The sequence below is a fragment of the Wallemia mellicola genome (assembly GCF_000263375.1).
Source record: "Wallemia mellicola CBS 633.66 unplaced genomic scaffold WALSEscaffold_7, whole genome shotgun sequence".
Classification (NCBI taxonomy): Eukaryota; Fungi; Basidiomycota; class Wallemiomycetes; order Wallemiales; family Wallemiaceae; genus Wallemia; species Wallemia mellicola.
The window spans coordinates 474179-493861 of record NW_006531964.1 but is presented as its reverse complement, the minus strand read 5'-3'; the positions used below and the strand labels follow the sequence as shown (position 1 = coordinate 493861).

General features: G+C 39.9%; 10 protein-coding genes across 10 annotated transcripts; 4 read left to right on the top strand and 6 right to left on the bottom strand.

Moving 5' to 3' along the window:
- Window positions 1–145: 145 nt before the first annotated feature.
- Window positions 146–3011, bottom strand: Rvs161p (BAR-domain-containing protein). Its single transcript, XM_006957942.1, has 10 exons — window positions 2943–3011; window positions 2872–2893; window positions 2763–2824; window positions 2650–2711; window positions 2374–2603; window positions 1068–2328; window positions 634–1019; window positions 508–589; window positions 407–466; window positions 146–364 (listed from the first exon to the last, which is right to left on the bottom strand). The coding sequence occupies exons 1-6, from the start codon at window positions 2978–2980 to the stop codon at window positions 1957–1959; spliced, it is 786 nt and encodes a 261-aa protein (XP_006958004.1). The 5' UTR covers window positions 2981–3011; the 3' UTR covers window positions 146–364; window positions 407–466; window positions 508–589; window positions 634–1019; window positions 1068–1956.
- On the top strand, window positions 167–1268 carry WALSEDRAFT_51169 (DNase I-like protein; the record flags this gene model as incomplete). The annotated part of the gene is made up of 5 exons (XM_006957943.1): window positions 167–364; window positions 407–466; window positions 508–589; window positions 634–1019; window positions 1068–1268. 5 exons carry the CDS (start codon window positions 167–169, stop codon window positions 1266–1268), a joined length of 927 nt encoding a protein of 308 aa, XP_006958005.1.
- On the bottom strand, window positions 3008–9483 carry WALSEDRAFT_32317 (hypothetical protein). Its single transcript, XM_006957940.1, has 14 exons — window positions 9445–9483; window positions 8561–9400; window positions 8326–8515; window positions 7930–8279; window positions 7708–7884; window positions 7440–7667; window positions 6521–7395; window positions 6420–6474; window positions 6288–6375; window positions 5997–6244; window positions 5574–5952; window positions 3349–5528; window positions 3171–3299; window positions 3008–3125 (listed from the first exon to the last, which is right to left on the bottom strand). The coding sequence occupies exons 11-14, from the start codon at window positions 5704–5706 to the stop codon at window positions 3048–3050; spliced, it is 2520 nt and encodes an 839-aa protein (XP_006958002.1). The 5' UTR covers window positions 5707–5952; window positions 5997–6244; window positions 6288–6375; window positions 6420–6474; window positions 6521–7395; window positions 7440–7667; window positions 7708–7884; window positions 7930–8279; window positions 8326–8515; window positions 8561–9400; window positions 9445–9483; the 3' UTR covers window positions 3008–3047.
- Window positions 5808–7395, top strand: WALSEDRAFT_57241 (OTU-domain-containing protein). Its single transcript, XM_006957941.1, has 5 exons — window positions 5808–5952; window positions 5997–6244; window positions 6288–6375; window positions 6420–6474; window positions 6521–7395. The coding sequence occupies exons 1-5, from the start codon at window positions 5814–5816 to the stop codon at window positions 6975–6977; spliced, it is 987 nt and encodes a 328-aa protein (XP_006958003.1). The 5' UTR covers window positions 5808–5813; the 3' UTR covers window positions 6978–7395.
- Window positions 7093–9486, bottom strand: WALSEDRAFT_28433 (hypothetical protein; the record flags this gene model as incomplete). Its single annotated transcript, XM_006957939.1, has 7 exons — window positions 7093–7395; window positions 7440–7667; window positions 7708–7884; window positions 7930–8279; window positions 8326–8515; window positions 8561–9400; window positions 9445–9486. 7 exons carry the CDS (start codon window positions 9484–9486, stop codon window positions 7093–7095), a joined length of 2130 nt encoding a protein of 709 aa, XP_006958001.1.
- A 265-nt stretch (window positions 9487–9751) lies between these two features.
- On the bottom strand, window positions 9752–10983 carry WALSEDRAFT_28432 (NAD(P)-binding protein; the record flags this gene model as incomplete). Its single annotated transcript, XM_006957938.1, has 4 exons — window positions 9752–10485; window positions 10533–10596; window positions 10640–10923; window positions 10968–10983. The coding sequence occupies 4 exons, from the start codon at window positions 10981–10983 to the stop codon at window positions 9752–9754; spliced, it is 1098 nt and encodes a 365-aa protein (XP_006958000.1).
- A 622-nt stretch (window positions 10984–11605) lies between these two features.
- WALSEDRAFT_60205 (MFS general substrate transporter) lies at window positions 11606–13903 on the bottom strand. Its single transcript, XM_006957937.1, has 9 exons — window positions 13405–13903; window positions 13326–13359; window positions 13205–13278; window positions 12936–13151; window positions 12866–12887; window positions 12555–12813; window positions 12184–12506; window positions 12094–12138; window positions 11606–11990 (listed from the first exon to the last, which is right to left on the bottom strand). Exons 1-9 carry the CDS (start codon window positions 13534–13536, stop codon window positions 11656–11658), a joined length of 1440 nt encoding a protein of 479 aa, XP_006957999.1. The 5' UTR covers window positions 13537–13903; the 3' UTR covers window positions 11606–11655.
- A 21-nt stretch (window positions 13904–13924) lies between these two features.
- Window positions 13925–15749, top strand: WALSEDRAFT_60204 (FAD/NAD(P)-binding domain-containing protein). Its single transcript, XM_006957936.1, has 4 exons — window positions 13925–14125; window positions 14170–14272; window positions 14316–14531; window positions 14575–15749. The coding sequence occupies exons 1-4, from the start codon at window positions 13961–13963 to the stop codon at window positions 15708–15710; spliced, it is 1620 nt and encodes a 539-aa protein (XP_006957998.1). The 5' UTR covers window positions 13925–13960; the 3' UTR covers window positions 15711–15749.
- Window positions 15750–15800: 51 nt separating this feature from the next.
- WALSEDRAFT_57238 (GroES-like protein) lies at window positions 15801–17098 on the bottom strand (the record flags this gene model as incomplete). The annotated part of the gene is made up of 4 exons (XM_006957935.1): window positions 16598–17098; window positions 16366–16553; window positions 15998–16317; window positions 15801–15951 (listed from the first exon to the last, which is right to left on the bottom strand). Coding segments are annotated over exons 1-4 (1017 nt in total), but the record flags the coding sequence as incomplete, so codon positions are not given.
- Window positions 17099–17270: 172 nt separating this feature from the next.
- On the top strand, window positions 17271–19624 carry WALSEDRAFT_51162 (Phosphoglucomutase, first 3 domain-containing protein; the record flags this gene model as incomplete). The annotated part of the gene is made up of 13 exons (XM_006957934.1): window positions 17271–17348; window positions 17372–17471; window positions 17517–17573; window positions 17685–17894; window positions 17940–18124; window positions 18170–18210; window positions 18259–18309; window positions 18356–18485; window positions 18534–18628; window positions 18673–18767; window positions 18815–19209; window positions 19255–19461; window positions 19508–19624. 13 exons carry the CDS (start codon window positions 17271–17273, stop codon window positions 19622–19624), a joined length of 1761 nt encoding a protein of 586 aa, XP_006957996.1.
- Window positions 19625–19683: the final 59 nt, after the last annotated feature.

Below are 19683 nucleotides of genomic sequence, written 5' to 3'. Positions count from 1 at the left end.
AGCCTTACAATTTATCTAATAGATTTTCATCACAAAATCTTCTCTGTAAAAAATGCCTTGATAGATATTTTGCGGCAAATAATTGACAGCTAGTTGGTATGCCTATATCTAGTCATCTATCTGAACATACCGAGCCCTACATTCCTTTAATACACACCTATCAAACATGCCACCAAAACGTGAAACCTCACCTGAGGGCGAAGAATCTTCGACGAAAAAGCCTAAAGTTCAAGCGACACCTTTAGATCCTAATCAACCGACGAATAAACAGCTACCAGATGAATTGAGCCCATACGATAAACCAGAGAACGTTACGCGTTTTGCTTGTTGGAATATAGCGGGATACAACGCTTCAGTGAAGAAAGTGAGTAAATAGAATATTAATTAACGCGTTAAATATCTCCAGGGTTTGCATAAATATATACAAGCAGAGCCAGCCGATCTGCTCGTCCTCACAGAAACCAAAGTGAGCTGCCGACTGATATAAAATCGTGACTAATGATACAGATTGACAAAGAACCAAATGATGAGATTATTAAAAACAAATACAAGCATTCAAAGTGGGTACCGGGTGTCAAAAAAGGCCATGGTGAGTTGACGTCACAAAAATACACTGATTCTAACAAAGCATAGCTGGTATTGCCATCCTCTGGAATGGTTCAGAGGCCATTTCGACAACAGATGTTTTACCTACCCATCCAGAACCTGAATCAACCAAAGGTAGAATAATCATACTCGAGTTTAAAGATGTATATGTAATCGGTACGTATGTACCTAACGCAGGAAGTGGTTTGAAGAATCTCGAGGACAAGAAAGTCTGGAATGAAGCTTTCAAGGAATACCTCCATAATCTCGGCAAAAATACCATCTGGTTGGGTGATCTTAATGTCTGTCACGACAATAAGGACCTTAGGAATGACAAATCCAACTGGAACAAGACACCTGGTTGGACAGAGGCTGAAGTTAGCCAATTTAAGGAACAATTATCCGACAAATTTATAGATGTATGGAGAGAACATGTGAGAAATTGATTGTTAAATAAAACAAATGCTAATCTATATATTAAGAACCCTGATGAAGTTGGACAATATAGTTATTGGGGGTATAGATTTAATGCACGGGTCAAAGGTATTGGATGGAGATTAGACTACGTTATAATCTCGAAAGACCTAAGTAATAAAGTCAAGAATGCAATAATGAGAGCTGAAATCTATGGTGCATCAGATCATGTGCCTGTAATAGTTGATTTAGATTCTTTGCTGTTGTAAATGAATAACGCATTGTTATAACAATTAATGAGGTGCTTATAACCAAGTATATCATTCTTTAACTTGAATAGTCTAATGAAATACTTGTATAATGGACAAGTATGTCGTCTAAAGTGTAAATTATGCGTTGATGATGATGTAATCAAATGCTCTAATTTAGATTTATATATATTATGATGATCATTGAATTGTATATTAATCTCTGGTGGTAGGGTAGCTCCTAGATGACCCTCTTTGACCATGACGAGGTAGTATAATTCCCATATTATTCTTCTCGATAGTGACTTATTGATGGAATGTTTGATAAAAATATTTAGCGTAACTCTATCATAACTATCATGTAGATTAAGTGAATCTAATCCGTATTTAAACTTCTCTTTGCCCTTTTTTGACGTATGAGAAAGCTGGCTATTGTAAGCGTGATTGAATAGACTAATAGAGCTATGAGAACATTGTAAACCAAAATTTATGGCCATATCGTATTGTCTATTACGGTTAAATTGACTGTTGTAATAGCTATCGACACTCTCGAGCATATTCAACTCATTCAAACTTTTACATTTCCTTAATAAAGTTATAATTTCGTTATATCTAATTGTTTTATTATCAATTAACTTTATAGCTTTCAAATATTTCCTAATTGATTTGCTTTTCTTCAAATCATTCATCATCGTCATCTACAAAAACACTAACTTAATCCAACGATAGTCAAATCTTTCATTTCTTGCAGAGAATTCTCAACTTCTGCATCTAAGCTGCCATTCGCGTAATTGTCCCTAACGTCGTCGTTAAAGTACCTTTGTACACCACCCAACTTCTCATATCCTTCCTGACTGAATTTGGCTTGTAATCTAACCATAGCCTCAAATGATGGATCTAAATATGGTATCCTAAGGTCCAACATTTGTGGCATTATATCCTTCAACTCATCGTTCAATGCAATATAGGCTTGCTCGCACATGTCCATTTCCTGTTGTGCTCTAGGTAAAGCGCTTGCATCATTTGAAGGCTTCTCCGTTAGTTTTCTTACTTTAGTTCTTGCGGCGTCGTAATCTAGCAACTAAAAAGTTGTTAGAACATCGTATAAAAGCCAGCATCAACAAACCTTCTTATGTCTCTTGCTGATAGCCTGGTTTGTGTTAGGGAAGTATGCGCATAGCTTCTGTATTGGTTCAAGAACAGTGGTACGATATGGAGCGTCCAACTCTCTACCGGTCTTTGTATCTAAATCTTCTACTGCTCTCTTGTAGGCGTGTCCAGCCATTGCATCCTCGCTTGAATCTGTGTAGAAAGATTCAACGGTCTCTGCTATTCTAGCTTGAGCAGCAGTCATAGCTGAGTCGAATTAGAGAGTGAATTGTATAATAAATATAAAACGTACCCCTCATAGAATCCAAATAACCTTTTGCCTCCTTCTGTAAGGCAGTCGATTCCTTCTCATAGCTGTGCAGATCAGTCAACAATCAGCGCCGGATCCGATAAGAGAAAACTGACACTTTAAATCTAGCTTCGAGCTCTGACCACTCAGAGTCGTTAGTTTTCTCTATCTGGCCAACCTTTATAACGTTAGTAACTTCCTAGGCCCCTGTATATGGTTAATTACCTTTTGCATCATAGTTGTACCACTGGGTAGCCGTTAAATGAGTTAATAACTATATTATCAATAACACTCACGCTCTATTCATCGACTTTTTAAAACCATTCCAGGACATTTTGTTTCTCAGATAATGATAGTAACTCGCCAAGAGGTGATTAACGTATATAAAAAATAAATACAAATTAAAATAGACTAAATCTACGTGCTTTAGGTTTGTCTTGCTCCTTTAAATGTAATAAACTCTCTAGTCGTTTCAGAACCTAAATCGTTTAGTCGTCATATCTCCAACAACAATCTATACTCACATCTTCTAGCTTATCTTTCCGCTCCTGAAGATCCAAATGTGAACGTATCGTTGGATTCTCACGTGCGAATTTGTTTATTGCATTCCTGTCGAGGTCATACATCAACCTAGAGTCAATTTCACGAGGGAACTGATTGTTACATGAGTTTAAATGTTAGCTTAAAGTCTCTAACGCTCACCTGGTCAAAGAATGATTGTAATAGTTCAATCTGCAAGAACAATGACGAAGTGTACGCCAACTTCTCAGAGACAACGGTCAGGAATGCCTCAGGACATATTGTTTCTACCTTAGTATTGTCTCCATTACCGAACTTACACTTTGAAGAACGCAAGGTAGACATTCTCAATTTGAGAATGGCCAATCTTTCACTCAACTTCATAGCTTGTCGAGCTTCAATGAGATGTGCTGGATTATAAGCCAACTTCCAAGCTGGTTCATTATTGTTGACACCATCATTTTCAATCTCAGCTTCTTGGTTTAATTTCCGCTCATCTAGTGACTTCAGATAACTTATTATATTGTTCAACTTCCGGTAACCACCAACACGTTTTCTAATCTCGGACAGTTTTGCATCACATTCCTTCTGTTCACCTTCTAACGCCGAAAGAACGTGTCTACGCCCTTTGTTCCATTCCTTATCCTCTACATCTACTTCAAACTTAAATGGCTTCAAAGCATTTTCCACTTGATCTGATGTAATCGACAATTTATCGCGTAGAATATCATGAGACAGTTCTATTATTCTTTCAGCTGCGTTATTATGGTGCGAGAATGGTGGTCCATCTGTGAGTGCTTCAATTAAATTTCTGATTCCATCTGCAACCAGACTAGTTGAATCTCTACCAATCCCGCTCTTCGTTAATAAAGATCTGGCGGTATCTAACTTATAGGCCCAGTAGTTATCGTGGTCTGATTCAATATTGTTTTTACCCAAGTCGTTCAATTTTACGTCATTCCAGTATAATTGTTCGAGTATGTTCATAACTCTGTCATCCAACATGCTTTCCAACTTCTCTCTTACTTGAGGCTTACTGAATTCGCCTTGGAAGTCTCTCAATTTGGCTTTCAAATTATCAATAACTTCTGCAACGTAACTCTCTGGTGAAACTCTTCTATCATTGTACTGTACTTTGAATTGATATGCTGCCTCCTCTTGTTCAATTTGAACAGCATTGGTGATGTTATTCAAGCAACTACTCATTGAATTCTCCAAAACCTCCATCAATTTCTTACGTAAGGTGTCTGTACCAATAAGTAAACCAGGTTTATTGAACAACTCTTTGTTATTTTGGAAGTAATTCTCTTCACGTTTCATAATTGCACCGGTCATGTTCGGATCATTATCACTAAGTCTATCAATTATACCTCTCTTTGGTGCTTTACATACGACACCAACGTAACCGAGATGTAATGGATAGCGCTTATTACTTAAAATTGCTGAACCTTCGTTTGGTGTGACCATATCCATTTTAGTGATAACACCAACAGTTCTTAAACCTAATGGATCAACCCTTCTACTGGCTCTTAATGCAGGACTATTAGCTAAATCCACATCTGCTGCACAGACAGCTAGTATAATATTTGGTGTTTTTATGTACTTTTCACATAAATTGCTTATTTGTTCACGTAGGTTGTCTGGTTGATCTAATCCTGCAATTTGAACATATCCAGGGAGATCAATCAAGGTTAAATCGGGTACATGTGGACTATAAATACGTAAGTCGATAGGTTTATCACTAACACATTCACTAGAAGGTACTGATAAGTTCAAATCGGTGAGTATCTTCTGAATTGCGCCAAAATCTTCTAATTTGCCATAAGAACTAAGTGAAGGAAATTCACCATACTCTTTGTTACTATCCGGAGTATGTATTAAAGTCAACTCTATTGGTCTTCTAGTGACCATATTGTTTCCTTTAGGAAGGAACTCATGTCCGACAATAGCCTCCAAGACACTCGATTTGCCTGAACTTTGTGAACCGATTACAACGATTGACGGTAGTTTCAAGTTGTCTGTCTGGTCAATAGAGAGTAAAATGGAGCGTATTTCTATCAACTTTCTCGTTAAATTCATCAATAAATTTGGTTGTTGATTGTTATTATTATTGTCATTACTGTCAAGTGAAGCACCAACTGCAACAGATGCTATAATAGACTTCGCTATGTCCTTATCATTATCATTATTGTTATCGTTATCATTCTCTGTTTGTTTGTTGAAAGTAGAGAGCCACTCCCTGAAACGCTCTTTACGTTCGCCGATAGTCTCACTAGTAGGCAAGGTATCTTGTACATTCGACCAAGCGTCGAATAATCCGTCTGTGATATCCCCAAAAACGCCTGCAGTTTTATTTCGTAATTCTAGTGATTGTGAGAAAGTGTAGAGAATAGAGAGCTAGAACAGACCTTCAAATTTGTAGTTAGCGTACGCAAATGTACCGCCACCAACAGTAACCCCTGCGATTGGTACTCTAAGTGCTCTACCTATGAACCTGGGAAAACTGGAGAAAGAGATTGAGCGTGCGTGCACAAAGCGCATACCATAATTCAAGCGCTTCAATTGTCTTGTGCGTATTAAATTTATCACTGATTTAGATCTGCTATTATACAACATCCAACTATTTCATCGACGTCGAAGATCAAGAAATGACGAGCGAAATAATCAGATTTAGATTGCGGTGTTCTGATGGTTTGAAGACGCTGACTATTCCTGCATCCGCTAGTTTAATAGATTTGTTAGAATTGATAGCAGAAGTCTCTAAGATACCAATCGCAAACCAAGACCGTAGGTATCTAGTAGTCTTGAGCGAACATCTAATTAGCTTTTAGTTAGGATTGGCTATCCGCCTAGACATTTCAGCTTCTCACAAGACGATTACACTAATTTGGCCACCCAACATGGATTACGTAACGGCGAACAGTTGATATTAAATCATATTGATAATAACGCGTCAAATACAACTACAGTAGAAGCTTCAAATACTATAAATCATATTACTCCTCCTAAACCAAAAAATAAATCCGTTGATGGTCATTCTGTGCAGTTGAACAGTGGTGACGGTTGGTTAACCCTAAGAGTAGGTTTCATTGTCTTTATATATCATCCGCTCACTAAAGTAGGTCGTTCCAGATGATAATAGTTGTCTCTTTAGCGCGATTTCATTGGCTATTTTGGGCTCCATTGATGAAAACTACATGATGCGAGGCAGTGAGTTCATATAACTGTATTATTATACTCCTAACATTATACAGTCGTCGCAGAAACAATAAAATCCGATCCAATCACATATAATGAGACATTCCTCGGGTAAGTAATCACAATTATGTGTAAGACACTATTAAAACTACTATAGACACCCTCAAAATCAATACATAGAGACCATAGCCGATCCACACAGCTGGGGTGGCGCGATTGAACTTTCAATTCTCTCACATGCTTTCAAAATCTCAATAATTAGCTTGGATATAGCTACAGGCAGGATCGACAAGTATAACACTGAATATGAGAACAGAATATTTGTCGTATACTCAGGTATTCACTACGATGCGCTCTCTTTGTCGCCATCACAGAATGCTTCTGCAGAATTCCACACTACAGTTTTCCCTTCCTTCGAAGCACCATCTGATTTCCCTGATCCTCTACTCGAAGCCTGCAAACAGCTTGCCGGTGAATTGAGAGAACGGAGGTACTACACTGATACTTCTACTTTTACGCTCAAATGTGGCGATTGTGGCGCCGCCCTCGAAGGTGAAAAGCAAGCGACAGAACATGCTGCTAATTTTGGACATACCGCTTTCACGGAATATTAGCGTACTATTATAATGCAGTCCAATCAAAACAATGACCGTATTTGTCATTACGTTCACTGTAATCCCATCAATATAAGATATGCATGCAAACTTCTATTATATAACATGTGATTAACTATACACCACTATCAGTGCCACTTTCAGTGTTGCTATCTAGGAGTGGGCTAATGATCTTTGACCAGTCGAAATCGGAATCATTGACAAGGTTGTTAGGTGCATCAGACATAAAGTTTAGATTGTCAACACTAAACAGATTGTCCTTCATTGCATCTGTATTCTGCATGTACTCTAACATATCACCGAATAATTGATAATCTTGCTCTGCCAACACCTGTTGATTAGCATCCTCACTTTTGACTGCAGATAAGGTTCTATTCGACAAGCAATTATGTCTGACCTCATTTGTGCTTTGGTATGACTTCGTCATGTTAGGTAGGGTAATATGGTCACACCTATACTCACAATGTATTCCTCCATTCTAATAAAGTCTTCGCAATCAGGTAGCTTGACTGCTTTTAATACTTGTAACAGAACGTCTATCGCCCTTCCATATTGTACATTTTTCCTTTCATTCACTCGGAGCACCAAGATACCACTCTTGACGTAACATACATCATCCTTATCCACGTGGCCTGTGAGTCTTCTACTCTCACAACATCTAATAATCAAAATAAGAGTAGCCCAGAATGGCTAAAAATGTCAGTAAAGCATGGAATAAAGATAAACTTACACCCCAATCCATCATAGAATCCACGTAAATTTTGTTGAGATTTCTCTTGAGCACAACTTCCTTGCAGTTACCAATGATAGACCTAGATGCATTCGCACAAATTAGAAGACTGGTGAACTGGAAATTTGAGGGGTTTCTGAGTGTTGGATTAGGGAGGAAAGGTTTATACATGAATATCTAGCTCAGTTGTAAGTCATTATTTAACAAAAGTAACAAACTCACTTGAATGGTGTAATAAGCAAGGCGCAGGTTACTTCGCAGCTGCATAATGAAATCTGTCTCATTGTCATCTTTGCATATGTGTAGAAAATCAGGCATTTGGTCTAGCCAGGCGTGTAATTTTGAATGCAAAGACGCAATATCGGTCATGGTCAAAACATGATCATCACAATCGATCGATTTACGATATTTGTAAACTTTCTGCATTACTTGACCATGAATTTTGCAGAGTTTGATCATCTCACTCATGTAGAACACACCCATATTACCATGTGCATCTTCGTTGCCGTACGGTTGAGGTAACTCTAAATAAATATCCTCATCCTTGAGGAGTAGTGGTTTACCAAAACATGCTGAAGGTATATTAGAATGTTCGTCTGACAGTTGCTTATTACCCACAGCTATGGGACCTATCTATAATGTATGCAATCCACAATGCACGCTTGCTAGCTTCAGCTTCAAGCGGTTCCTTATGCTTGTTGAGTAATGAGTGCTGTAGGCCCATATTCCTAGCTAACAATATTGACATACCATGGATCATCCAGGAACTTTTTGTATGGACACCTTGATCCACATATACTTGAAGTAACTTTGAAAGCGTAAGTTTAAGAGCTTTCACAGTGCTGCAACTCACGATAAGCGCCTGGACATCCTCAAGGGTAGCTGGTGTTATAAAAAAATCCTTCATCTTCTTCCTTGCCACCTTGTAATAGTCGAATCCTGCCAAAAATTGCAGATGTTCCTTTTCCGCTATGACGAAGCTTTTGTCGCCTGAAAATATAGCACCTAAAGCACAAACCATAAGTAAGACACTTCCGAATTCTTTCTCAAGTTTCCGACTCGGGATGTTTGCTTTGAAGCGTGTCTCATTAAGCAATGGTAGTGTCACGTTGACCATCCTAAAATAAACGTCGACAAGATGATAGAGAACCTCATCGCTACCGAAATCTTCATCTGTATAGTCTGTATTATGACTGTCTAAATTTGAAGAAAGCTCCTTTTCCCAGTCTTCTACCCAAAAATCGAACCTTCTTTGGTGTGTGAGGGCGTCTGAGGCCATTCCAGTATAAAAGGTGATCCTCTCGAATAGTCCTCTCATTGAAGCTTTACCGAAGTTCCTATTACCCGTTCTGACATCGTCTGAAGGAATATAAAGTCCATTAATATTGCGAGCCAATTCCTCATCATATAAATCGCAATAGTCTGTGCTAGGAATGATGTCCGTAGTTCTTGAATTATCAGATGTGGATATACTATGCTTCCTTTTGAGGCTATCGTCTGTATTGTGTGATACACTACTGTTATCTAACAACGCCTGGCATTGTGCAAGTGTCGCCTTTAGTTCTTCGACGTAGCTCACTTTGTACATCTTTTTAGGCTCTGTATCATTGTAGGTGCAGTTATCTTTGCAGTTTGAGCATTTGTTAGGGAAAACACCATCACAACGAGTTTTCTTTCTTCGACAGCTATCGCACTGAAGATTATTTAGTGATGTATAATAAATTGTAACACACCTACCGCTCTGGCTACTTTCTGCTTCTTTGACAGATCACTCGCCATTATGGTCGTGATGTAATAAGGTGTTTTGATTGTGAGAATAAAGATCGACAGGAAAAGAAAATATTTTCTAGATCTGTCATTTTATTGAAACATAATAGATACTTTATATATACCACTCTTGGAAGTCGTAATTTAAATCATAAAATGTGTACAAAACGTAAAATAATAGTGTCATCTTAGTGATAGCTTAATGTAAGCTTTTTGGGATTAGATTGAATTCCTTGAGTTTATCCTGAGTTCATCATTAGCTACTATAACACCCCATTTAACAAATATAACCTACAAATGCAGCTTTATAACCATCTTCGTAGCTATCAATCGATTTGTTCCAGCCAATCTCTCTAGCTGCGTCCAAGCTACCTTGGTCAGGCCATGTTCTTGAAGTAGCACCATCGAGGAATGCCCATGTGGCGTGCTCATACGCTTGCGGATCGAGGTTATACTTTTTTATGATGCCACCAAACTTATCCTTATTCTCCTCAGCCCATTTCTGAACACTATGGACAGTCTTTACGTCTTTGTGACGGTTGACTTCAACATCCTCAGTGACTGGGTCAGGTAAAACAATACCAAAGTACTTGGCTATCTTTGGCCAGAGTACTGCAAAGCTGCTAGGCTTGCCATCTTGAATATTGAATGCTCTGTTGGCGGCTTTTGGATTGTCAAGTGCAAACACTTCAAATTCGGCGTTGTTTTTGGCATTACTGTGGTCGTATTGGAGATTGTAACTGTATTTTGAACCTGGGAAATAGAATGGTGTATTTAACTCATTGCAAGCGACGGCGTAAAGTGCAACAGTTGTTGCAATACTCATGAAATTGCCGAGTGAGACACCAGTGATAAAGTTTGGTCTAGCAACAACCCACTTCCAATTGTACTTCTCGGCAGCAGCCTTAAGATAGTCTTCCTGCTGATAATAGAAATTCTTGCCTGATCTGCCGCTGTTTTCAACCCAAGGATAAGGTTGGAGCGCATCACCGCCAACGAAAGCACCGTAATCTAATATAATATGGTCAGATAGCTATATGAAGGTGCAATGCACCCACATTTGTAACCCGTTTGAAGAAGGAATGCCTGTACTGTAGTTCCTTTGTAGAGTGCTTCGACAGACTTATAACTTAATAATACGGTTAAACACTGAAGTATTACTTACGTTTGAGAACAACTTGTAATTTGTGTTAATCAGGTCGTCCTCGTTTTCTTTAGCGATGTAACTAAAAAAGAAAGCATGTGTAGCATTGCCTGCGCCACCTTTAACCAAACTGCCTGCTATCTCATCTGGGGTTGAGTTAAGTAGATCTACGGAGACGTGGCTAATCTTCTCGCTCTTCTGAGGTGGTGGACGACGTGAGACAGCGACAATCTTTGTCCATTTGGCTGGATCTTCGAGGAGTGTATCGATAAGGCTAATACCAGAAATGCCTGAGGCACCAAATACTAAAGTGGTTTTAGAAATTGTCAACAAATCAGCCATTACTCACCGATTGCAGTTGTCATTGTGAAAGTTCAACTCCAAGCTGAATACCCACCCTAATGAGGATATTTATATGAAAACAAAAAAAATAATATTTGTAAGCATTTCTGATATACAATCTAGCCATCTATCCGGAGGTCAGATCCTATCAAGGGAGTCACTTCCTGAAGACATTTATATTCACATGACGTCAGTATATCACTTGGATGATAGCAGGAACTTATACTGAAAACTTCATTAAAAATACTAATAATAATAAAGAGATTATCTAATTTTACTTTGTAGTCTACGAATTGCGCTTTAGCTCAGTGATAACACGAAATAGACGTAAAATTTTACTTTGTTATTTGAGATCCACCTAGATACTGGAAGATCAATGAATTTATAGTAATACTACCAATTTTCTCTCATACATCCCAGCCTTATTTCTATCTTATTACGCTTGCCAGCTTCGTCCGGTTATCCAATCATCACCCAGATACGCAATCTTAGCATGAACTTACGAATCCTTTAAGACAGCTTAATGGCTGAAGGAAGCACCGTCAAAACGATATTATATGACGCACACCGCCTCGTAAATAGACAAAAAAATTATTATATTATAACATACACTAGTGCCATAACAATGATATTAATTAGGATGTGTTTCGATCTAAAGTAAAATAGGAGACCAACAACGGTTGTTGTTTTTCAATTTAGAGTTTAGTTTCTTTGTTGTATCCATCTGGAGGTATTGGTGTCGTGTTACCTGTTTCAGGTGGTGAACCTTTCTCATAGTCAGAATCAGTGCTAGTTAGTTCGTCTACAGGATCTATAACTTGCTCTTCTTTTGGAACAATATAGATAGCATAGCAAGTTGGAATGAGACATGCGAACCAGAATGCTAACGAAAGAATCATTTGGTTGAAGTATGGCCAGAGACCGGCTCCGACGACGTAAGAGAAGGTACTACCAATTGATTGGTAGCTTCTTATTAATCCTGTTGTCCTTGTGATATCGTTCACGCCTCCGTTATAACATCCCATGATCCCTACATAATGGTCAGCGACGTTCTTTCGACATGATAAAAAGAGCAGCAAGCAAGCTCCTTATAATAAGAGTATTGCCTGCTACCTCTAATCAATATTACTCACAATAGAGAAGTGTTTCTAAACTCTCATATAAGAACTTCCACAAAACTGTTAAACGTCAATATAGATAAACCTTCAAGGTCTATTACCTACCGTAGACAGCAAATGCACTGTTGAAACGGCCAGTGCTTCCTTCCCAATCCAGAGCGATAGTCTTTCCGTTATTCACATCCTCACTGAATCTTGCTTGGAGGATAGCATTCCATATCCAAGCTCCAGAGATAGTGACAGCGAGGAAGATCCATACGATAGCGGCTCTTGTTCTCTGATTCCATCTTGTCTGGTCGAGGAACCATCCAACGGATAAGTTGGAAATCAAACTAACGATACCGGCTAACAATGACGCTAATGCTCGAGTTCTAACGGTAAAGTAAGTAGTAAGGTAGTTTGATTGATAAACAGTTCCCCATTGTCCACTTCATATACGTAAGCAAGTTGAGTTTAGCTTTGGAAGTGTCACTCACAAGATGAAGATTGGTATGAGGGCAAGAAGGTAGCGTGATGTCGCCAGATTCTTAATCTTGATGACTTCATCCTTCAAGTTAAAGTTCTTGGCGAATTTTACGTGTGATCCATCACTTCTACGGACTTTACGCGGGTTGCTGAGGAGTAAGGCTGCCGGCCCGGACAAACACATCAAAGCGATCATCGCGTAGTATGTGCTATAACTAATTTTTCCGGTTGAATCACCCTTTATGTTGTAACCAAGTGAAATAGCACCACCTAATTCAAGGTCAGACACAATGTTTGTTTCGATTTTTCGGTTGATGCTTACCAAGGATCATACCGAATTGTCTCTGTCAGTTCGTAAGTGACGCCTTTACTACAAAAACAGTAATACTCACTATACCAAGCCAGATACTAACCATTCGTCCACGCTCATGAGGAAGCGGATAAGCTATTGCAATTGCACTCTCAGTACACCAGAAAAGTGATGCACCAAGACCACAAAGTACGCTGCCTCCGTAAAGGAAAGGGATATTGTTGTAGCGGTTTAGCGTGTACAATGCCGCGGCATATGGCGTGTAAAGGACAGCACCTGCGAACAAAACCCATTTAAGCTATATGTTAAGGTTAGAAGATAATCTTATTTGGCCTTCTCAGATGTACTCACACTAGTACGATTAGCTAAAACAGCTGCTAAGGTGCAACCAGGAATCATTATACCAAACGTAACTGCATTAGCACCTATAAGATTAGTCAGTTTTGATACGTCTCATTCAGAGAAGACACACCATTTACTTGACGGGGATCTGCCAAACCGGCAGCCTGTAATAATCAATTGAACGTCCGGTGAAACAGAATCATACCCACACCAATGTAATTTAGACTGTACCATAAACCTGGGAGCAAGAAGGATACAAGACCATCTATGATAACGTTGAAAAGGACACTTCTGTAAAATTTGACTGATATGTCTTTAGTCTTCTCAGCGACAGCGACCATGTTGAGTGTAAGTCTCTGAGAGTTTTTAATTACATTCCAATCGAGATTTAAATACAACTAATTGTTCAAAACTCCATCAAATTGTGCAATCTAAATATGGTAGTAGGGTAGGCACGGTTAATAGTTTGATGAGAGACTATTAATTAAACTTCCTAAAACCTCCGAAAGTACTATATTATAAATGTCTAATTCTGGTGTTCATGTCGGAAAATTTAGTAATACATACATAGCCGATTGCATAGCTTCGTAGAAGTTTATCAGCTATCTAGATAAATTAGATCAGAATCTTCATGCAGAAGTTGTAACATAATTAGAATTTATTGCGCAATGTTTAATCACGAAGTTTGACCTTCGATTGCATCATTTCATCATCTCATAACCACAGTCAGAGTGATAACCATTACACTTTTCGAGCAGTACAACAATGCCAGTAAATAAAGAAGATAAAATAAGTGTAACGATCGTTGGTGGTGGTATATCTGGTATTGCCCAAGCAATACACCTCAAACGACGCCTAGGTGACAAACTCGAGCTGCACATTTTCGAGAAAAAAAATGAAGCGGGTGGTGTCTGGAGAGACAGTCAATGGGTGCGTAGCGACTCCTTCAATAGTTGTCTTATTTATTTTCTTAGCCTGGTGCTGGTGTCGATGTCCCTATTCACCTTTACCAGCTTTACAGCGACCTGAACCCTTGGTGGCCAGACTTATATGCTAAGCAGCCAGATGTAATTACCTGTGAGTTTTCACATTCCCTCGTTTCAGGCTGATGCGTCATCAGATTGGCAAAGCTTAATCAGCAAATATGACCTCAGACCGCACTTCAGATACGCACACGAGTTTGAAAGTGCTAGATGGGATGATGAGGCTTCCCTTTGGGTGTTCCAGTTCAGACATCGCGGCGAAATTGTCAAACACTCGTCCAATGTTTTTGTCTCAGCTGTTGGACCATTCCACAAAGCGAACCTTGGTGTGAAGAACCATGAGAAGTTCCAAGGTTCGTTTTTACCCTATACTATATTCGTTCTCAAACTCTCCAGGCATTTCCTTCCACTCGCAGGACTGGCGCAATGTTGATTTCATCAACAAACGCGTAGCAGTTGTAGGAAATGGCTCTACTGGTGTACAAGTGGCAGCAAACCTTGCCAAGATTGATGGTGTACAACTCACACATTTCATTCGCTCTGGAGGCTACTACAACCCGAAAGTTAATACCAAGTACCCAAATTGGCTAAAATGGACATTTGCATATGTGCCATTTGCAAACGTACTCCATAGGTTCTACATATTTACGAGCTGGGAGAAGAGCTCACTCGCAAACGGTAACGCCTGGTGGCAGAGATACCTTCGTCGTGGCAAAGAAGCGAAAATGTTAGACTACCTCAAGAAAACTGCACCAGAGAAGTATCACCATGCGTTAATACCAAAATACGCAGCTGGGTTGAAACGTGTAGCCTGGGACGAGGGCTGGTTTGCCTCGCTGCACAGAGATAATGTCAAGCTTCTCAACGTTCCTATCGAGGAGGCGGATGAGACCGGACTTAGGCTCAAAGATGGTGAGAAACACGATTTCGACATCATTATTTATGCGACTGGATACGACGTCGCAGGATATGGTGTTGGTTTGAACGAGAATGTCTACGGTGAGGATGGTACTGAACTTGCGACAACATGGCAGAAAGACACGCCACAGGCACATCTTGGTGTAGCTACACCAAATTATCCTAATCTGTTCTTCCTTGTCGGACCAAATGCCTTATCGACATCATGGGGATACACGATAGGAAATCAGACGCTGTTCATCAGCAAGATTATCGAGACTATACAGAAAGAACGTCTCCTTACCATAGAGCCAAAACAGGATGTTTTTGAAGCATATAACAAGGAGTTGAACGGTTATTTAGAAGAATCAGTCTATACAACCTCCGGCGAGCGTTCATGGTACAGGTTCAAGGGCACTGGAAAGCCTACTGTACCATCTGGATTCACAGCAGTCACTCTCTGGTGGAAGACTGCTTGGGTCGATTATACCCACTGGGTTGGGCGTGATAGGAACGGAAAGCAAGTCAACCTCAGCTCCCGTTTGGTAGCAAGAAGACTTTTGCAAGCTCTTACTCTGGCTGGTATATACGGTGCTTACATTAGTTACCCACAATTAAAGCTTTTGCTTAATTAGATTGTACATTCCATGATGCATTTACACTCTTAACCAGGATGATAGAAAATTTGAATGAAATCATTAAAAAAGAACTACAAGTTTCTTCCCGTTCATATTGCCTTGCTTTAGTCTATCCAAACCTGTTTGGATGCTCTCAAATCCGTTGAGTATTTCAATAGCAGGGAATACCAATTCGTTCGCCTGTATCAGCTTATTGAGGTAGTCTGCATGCCATTTGTAACTGCTGTCAAGTATAAACCTAGTTATTTGTTGGTTATGTGATATTCAGAGTGAAAATGGCGTACCTTTTCATTTCTATAATTTTGACATCCACACCATCGGGTATTTTGGCATCCTTTCCAAGTGTCATACTTGCTAGTGGCGCTATAACGCCGCCTCTTTTTAGTAAACGTAATGCTGCATTCGACGACTCAATACCGATCAAGTCAGCAACGTATTTGATGGAATTATTCGAGACAGCGTTCACTTCATCGACAATTTCATCGTATGTCTTGTTTGAGCGCGATATCGGAATAGCACCAAGACTCTCGACTAATTTGAGGTTTGTCTCTGATGCCACACCGTAAACATTCATTCCGGAACGTACGGCTAATTGAATGATGAACTTTCGGGAGGTTTAGAATAGATGTATTTATACCAAGGTCTAGCTTACCTGCGCAGTAACGGTACTGGCACCCCATACAAGTAAGCTATCAGGGGTATTGGCATCTATAGATATGTTGAAATAATGATGAAGAGTCATAGACGCCGTTAATGCAGTAACACCGAGAGTAGCTGCCTTGTCATAGGTTATAGTAGAAGGTATTTTAATGACGGTATGGCTCGGTACTACAATATACTCTGTCCTTTGTGAATTTATGTTGATCAACTAAAATTTTCCTTACCCTGGAATACGCCACCATCGATATACTTGTAGTATGTCGAAACCCATACGCGATCGCCCACGCTGAGAGTTTTACTAGCCTCTGCACCTGCTTCGATAACGATGCCACTTGCTTCCCTGCCTAGTGTCCAGGGATACTGGGGCAGGTTGAAGTTGTAATCAACAGACTTATAGTCGATGGTGTTCAATCCGGCTGCGATTATCCGCACTTTAACATTATGTGGGTTTCCATTCAGCTTTGGCTGTTTCCATTCACTTGTCAGCTTGTAAGTGTGTTTTGACTCGATGATGAGGGCTTTTGAAGCGCTGTTCGCATCTTCAACATTTACTAAAGCGTCTCTATTTTCCGTGATATGCATTAGTGTATAAGTTAGTAAATTTGCTTCAAGTAGGAATAAACCGTAGGATTGCTAATTGTCTCATTGATTTTCGTAATCAGGCACGTCATAGCTTATGGTGGATTGCAACGTGCTTATTGAAATGTAATATAGAGAAATTATACATTTATTTTTACATCTATGGTTTTGTACAATATGTAGCTGTGTATTGATAGTATGTTTATAGGATGACGAAAAACAACTAAAAGTACGAGAAGGGGTTGCTAGTAAATAAAGTAGGGTGGAACACCCATTCTACACTCTAACACCCTTCAAGAATAACAACCAAGAGTATAAATGCCACAAAGCTCACGAATTGACGAACTAGTCGCCGAATGGCTAAGATATGATAAGGGAAGTATTGAAAATTTCCTAGTAACTTCCTAATTTCCCCCTAGAATCCCGAAACGAGATCGGAGATAGAGCATCTCTGGGATGACGGCGAGTGGGACGAATTGGAGGCTAGATTAGGCCAGCGTATAGAATTTGGTACAGCTGGTGGGTTTATATATACTGTAGTATTTCCGTATCTTACACTACCAGGTTTAAGAGCCAAAATGCAGGCTGGATATTCCTCAATGAATGATTTGATTATCATACGTGGGTACTATCTACTGACAAGCAACGAGGCTCTAATCTCCTTTTAGAAGCCGCTCAAGTGTGTTCTTATCGGATCTGCTATCATTCTGACGACATTTCAGGGATTGGCAGCACACCTAAGCAAACTTCCAGACGCGCAGAAGAGAGGTGTAGTAGTGGGACACGACCACAGACACAACTCTAAGAAATGGGCTGGTCTCACCACGCGCGCCTTCCTCAGCCGCGGTTTCAAAGTCTACTCCTACAGGGGCGTAGTACACACACCACTCGTACCATTTGGAATAAAGAAACTCGGAGCAGTTGGTGGAGTTATGGTTACAGGTGTGTGCTACTATACACCAAACATGCCCCTCTGAATAGTTCCAGCATCACATAACCCAGCCCAGGATAACGGATGGAAGGTCTACTATGAGAATGCAGTACAGATTATCCCACCAGTTGACTCTGAAATCTCTCAATCGATTTTGGACAACTTGGAGCCAGAGGATGAGGCTTGGTCTTATGAGACTGTTCGCGAACATCCACTTTGCGAGGATAAGACGAACAATATGGTGGGTTACTCGCTTTATAAGGATGTTAATCTCATGAAGTACTAGCGCTACGAATATCACAACCATGTCGCAGCACTCTTTCCACCGTAAGTCTCTCCAAGAGCCGCATATTACTGTATAACACAATGTGACAGTGAAGAGCCTGCTGACTTGGCTATCACTCACACCTCATTCCATGGTAGCGCGTGGGTATAATTTTTGTTGCTTATATATAGCTCATAAACCACTCAGAGATCTCTCCATCGCTCGTGCCTTTGCGGTTACCGGTTTACCACCGCTTATGACTGTCAGACAACAACGGGATCCAGACCCAGACTTCCCGACTCTGCCGTTCCCAAATCCTGAAGAAAAGGGTGCACTTGTAAGTCTTAACGTGTCGGAAAAATCCTTCATTTAAACAAACCCATAGACACTCGCTATTGAAACTGCAAACAACAACGGCAGTCAGTACATTCTTGCTAACGACCCAGACTCAGACCGTTTCCTCGCTGCCGAAAAAGTAGAGTGAGTTTTTCTATTATGATATATGCAAAGCTCATTCTGCTTAGTCGCAACAAATGGCACATCTACACAGGAGATGAAATTGGTGCTATCTTAGCATCTTATATTATTGAAGAGTATAAGAATAATGGTAGAGCAATGGGTGAGTTCCTTTGGTCAGTTGGGCGATCCTAATGACAAAATAATAAGACAAAATGGCAATGGTTGCTTCCACTGTGTCATCCAAGATGCTTGGTGCAATGGCCAAAGCTGAGGGTTTCCACTTCGAAGACACTTTGACTGGTTTCAAATACATCGGTAACAAAGCTATCGAATTAGAGAAGCAAGGCTACTCAGTTGAGCTACTCTATGAGGAAGCTATAGGCTTTGGTGTTTCGCCATACATTAGGGACAAAGATGGTATTACAGCAGCCATCGCTTTCGTCAGACTGGCAGCAAGATTACAGAAGAGGAACACCTCAATATACGCACAACTGCAGAACCTTTACAAGAAATACGGCCACTTTGGTACTCGTAATGATTACTTTAAATGCAGCAGCAACTCACTTAAAGATCAAGTATTCAGAAACCTTAGAGAGAACAAGGTACGTTAGTTTTGCTCTTGGATGACGTTTTCTAATTTTATATAGACTGAGAATGGATACCCTGTTCAATTGGGATCATTCAAAGTCAGTAACGTACGTGACTTGACGGAAGGTCACGCGTACGATTCTCAACAGGCATCAAACAAGCCAATCTTACCTGTATCTGCTGGTAACATGATCACATTCTACGGTGATAAAGAAACTGGTGAGACGTTTGTGCTCACCATTAGAACATCGGGTACTGAACCAAAGGTAAGCCAGAACGGTACATTCTATTGAATACTTTAACACCATGCAGATAAAGTATTATTTGGAAGTTAGCAGCTCAGATCGTTCAACTATAGAGCCGTTGTTGATAGAAGCAGAGAAAGCGCTCTCAGAGGACTGGGTAAAGGTCCAAGAGCTGGGACTTTAGAATATCCGAGAAGTTGTAGTAAAATTACATTTATTTAATCAATCTAGAGATGAAATTTC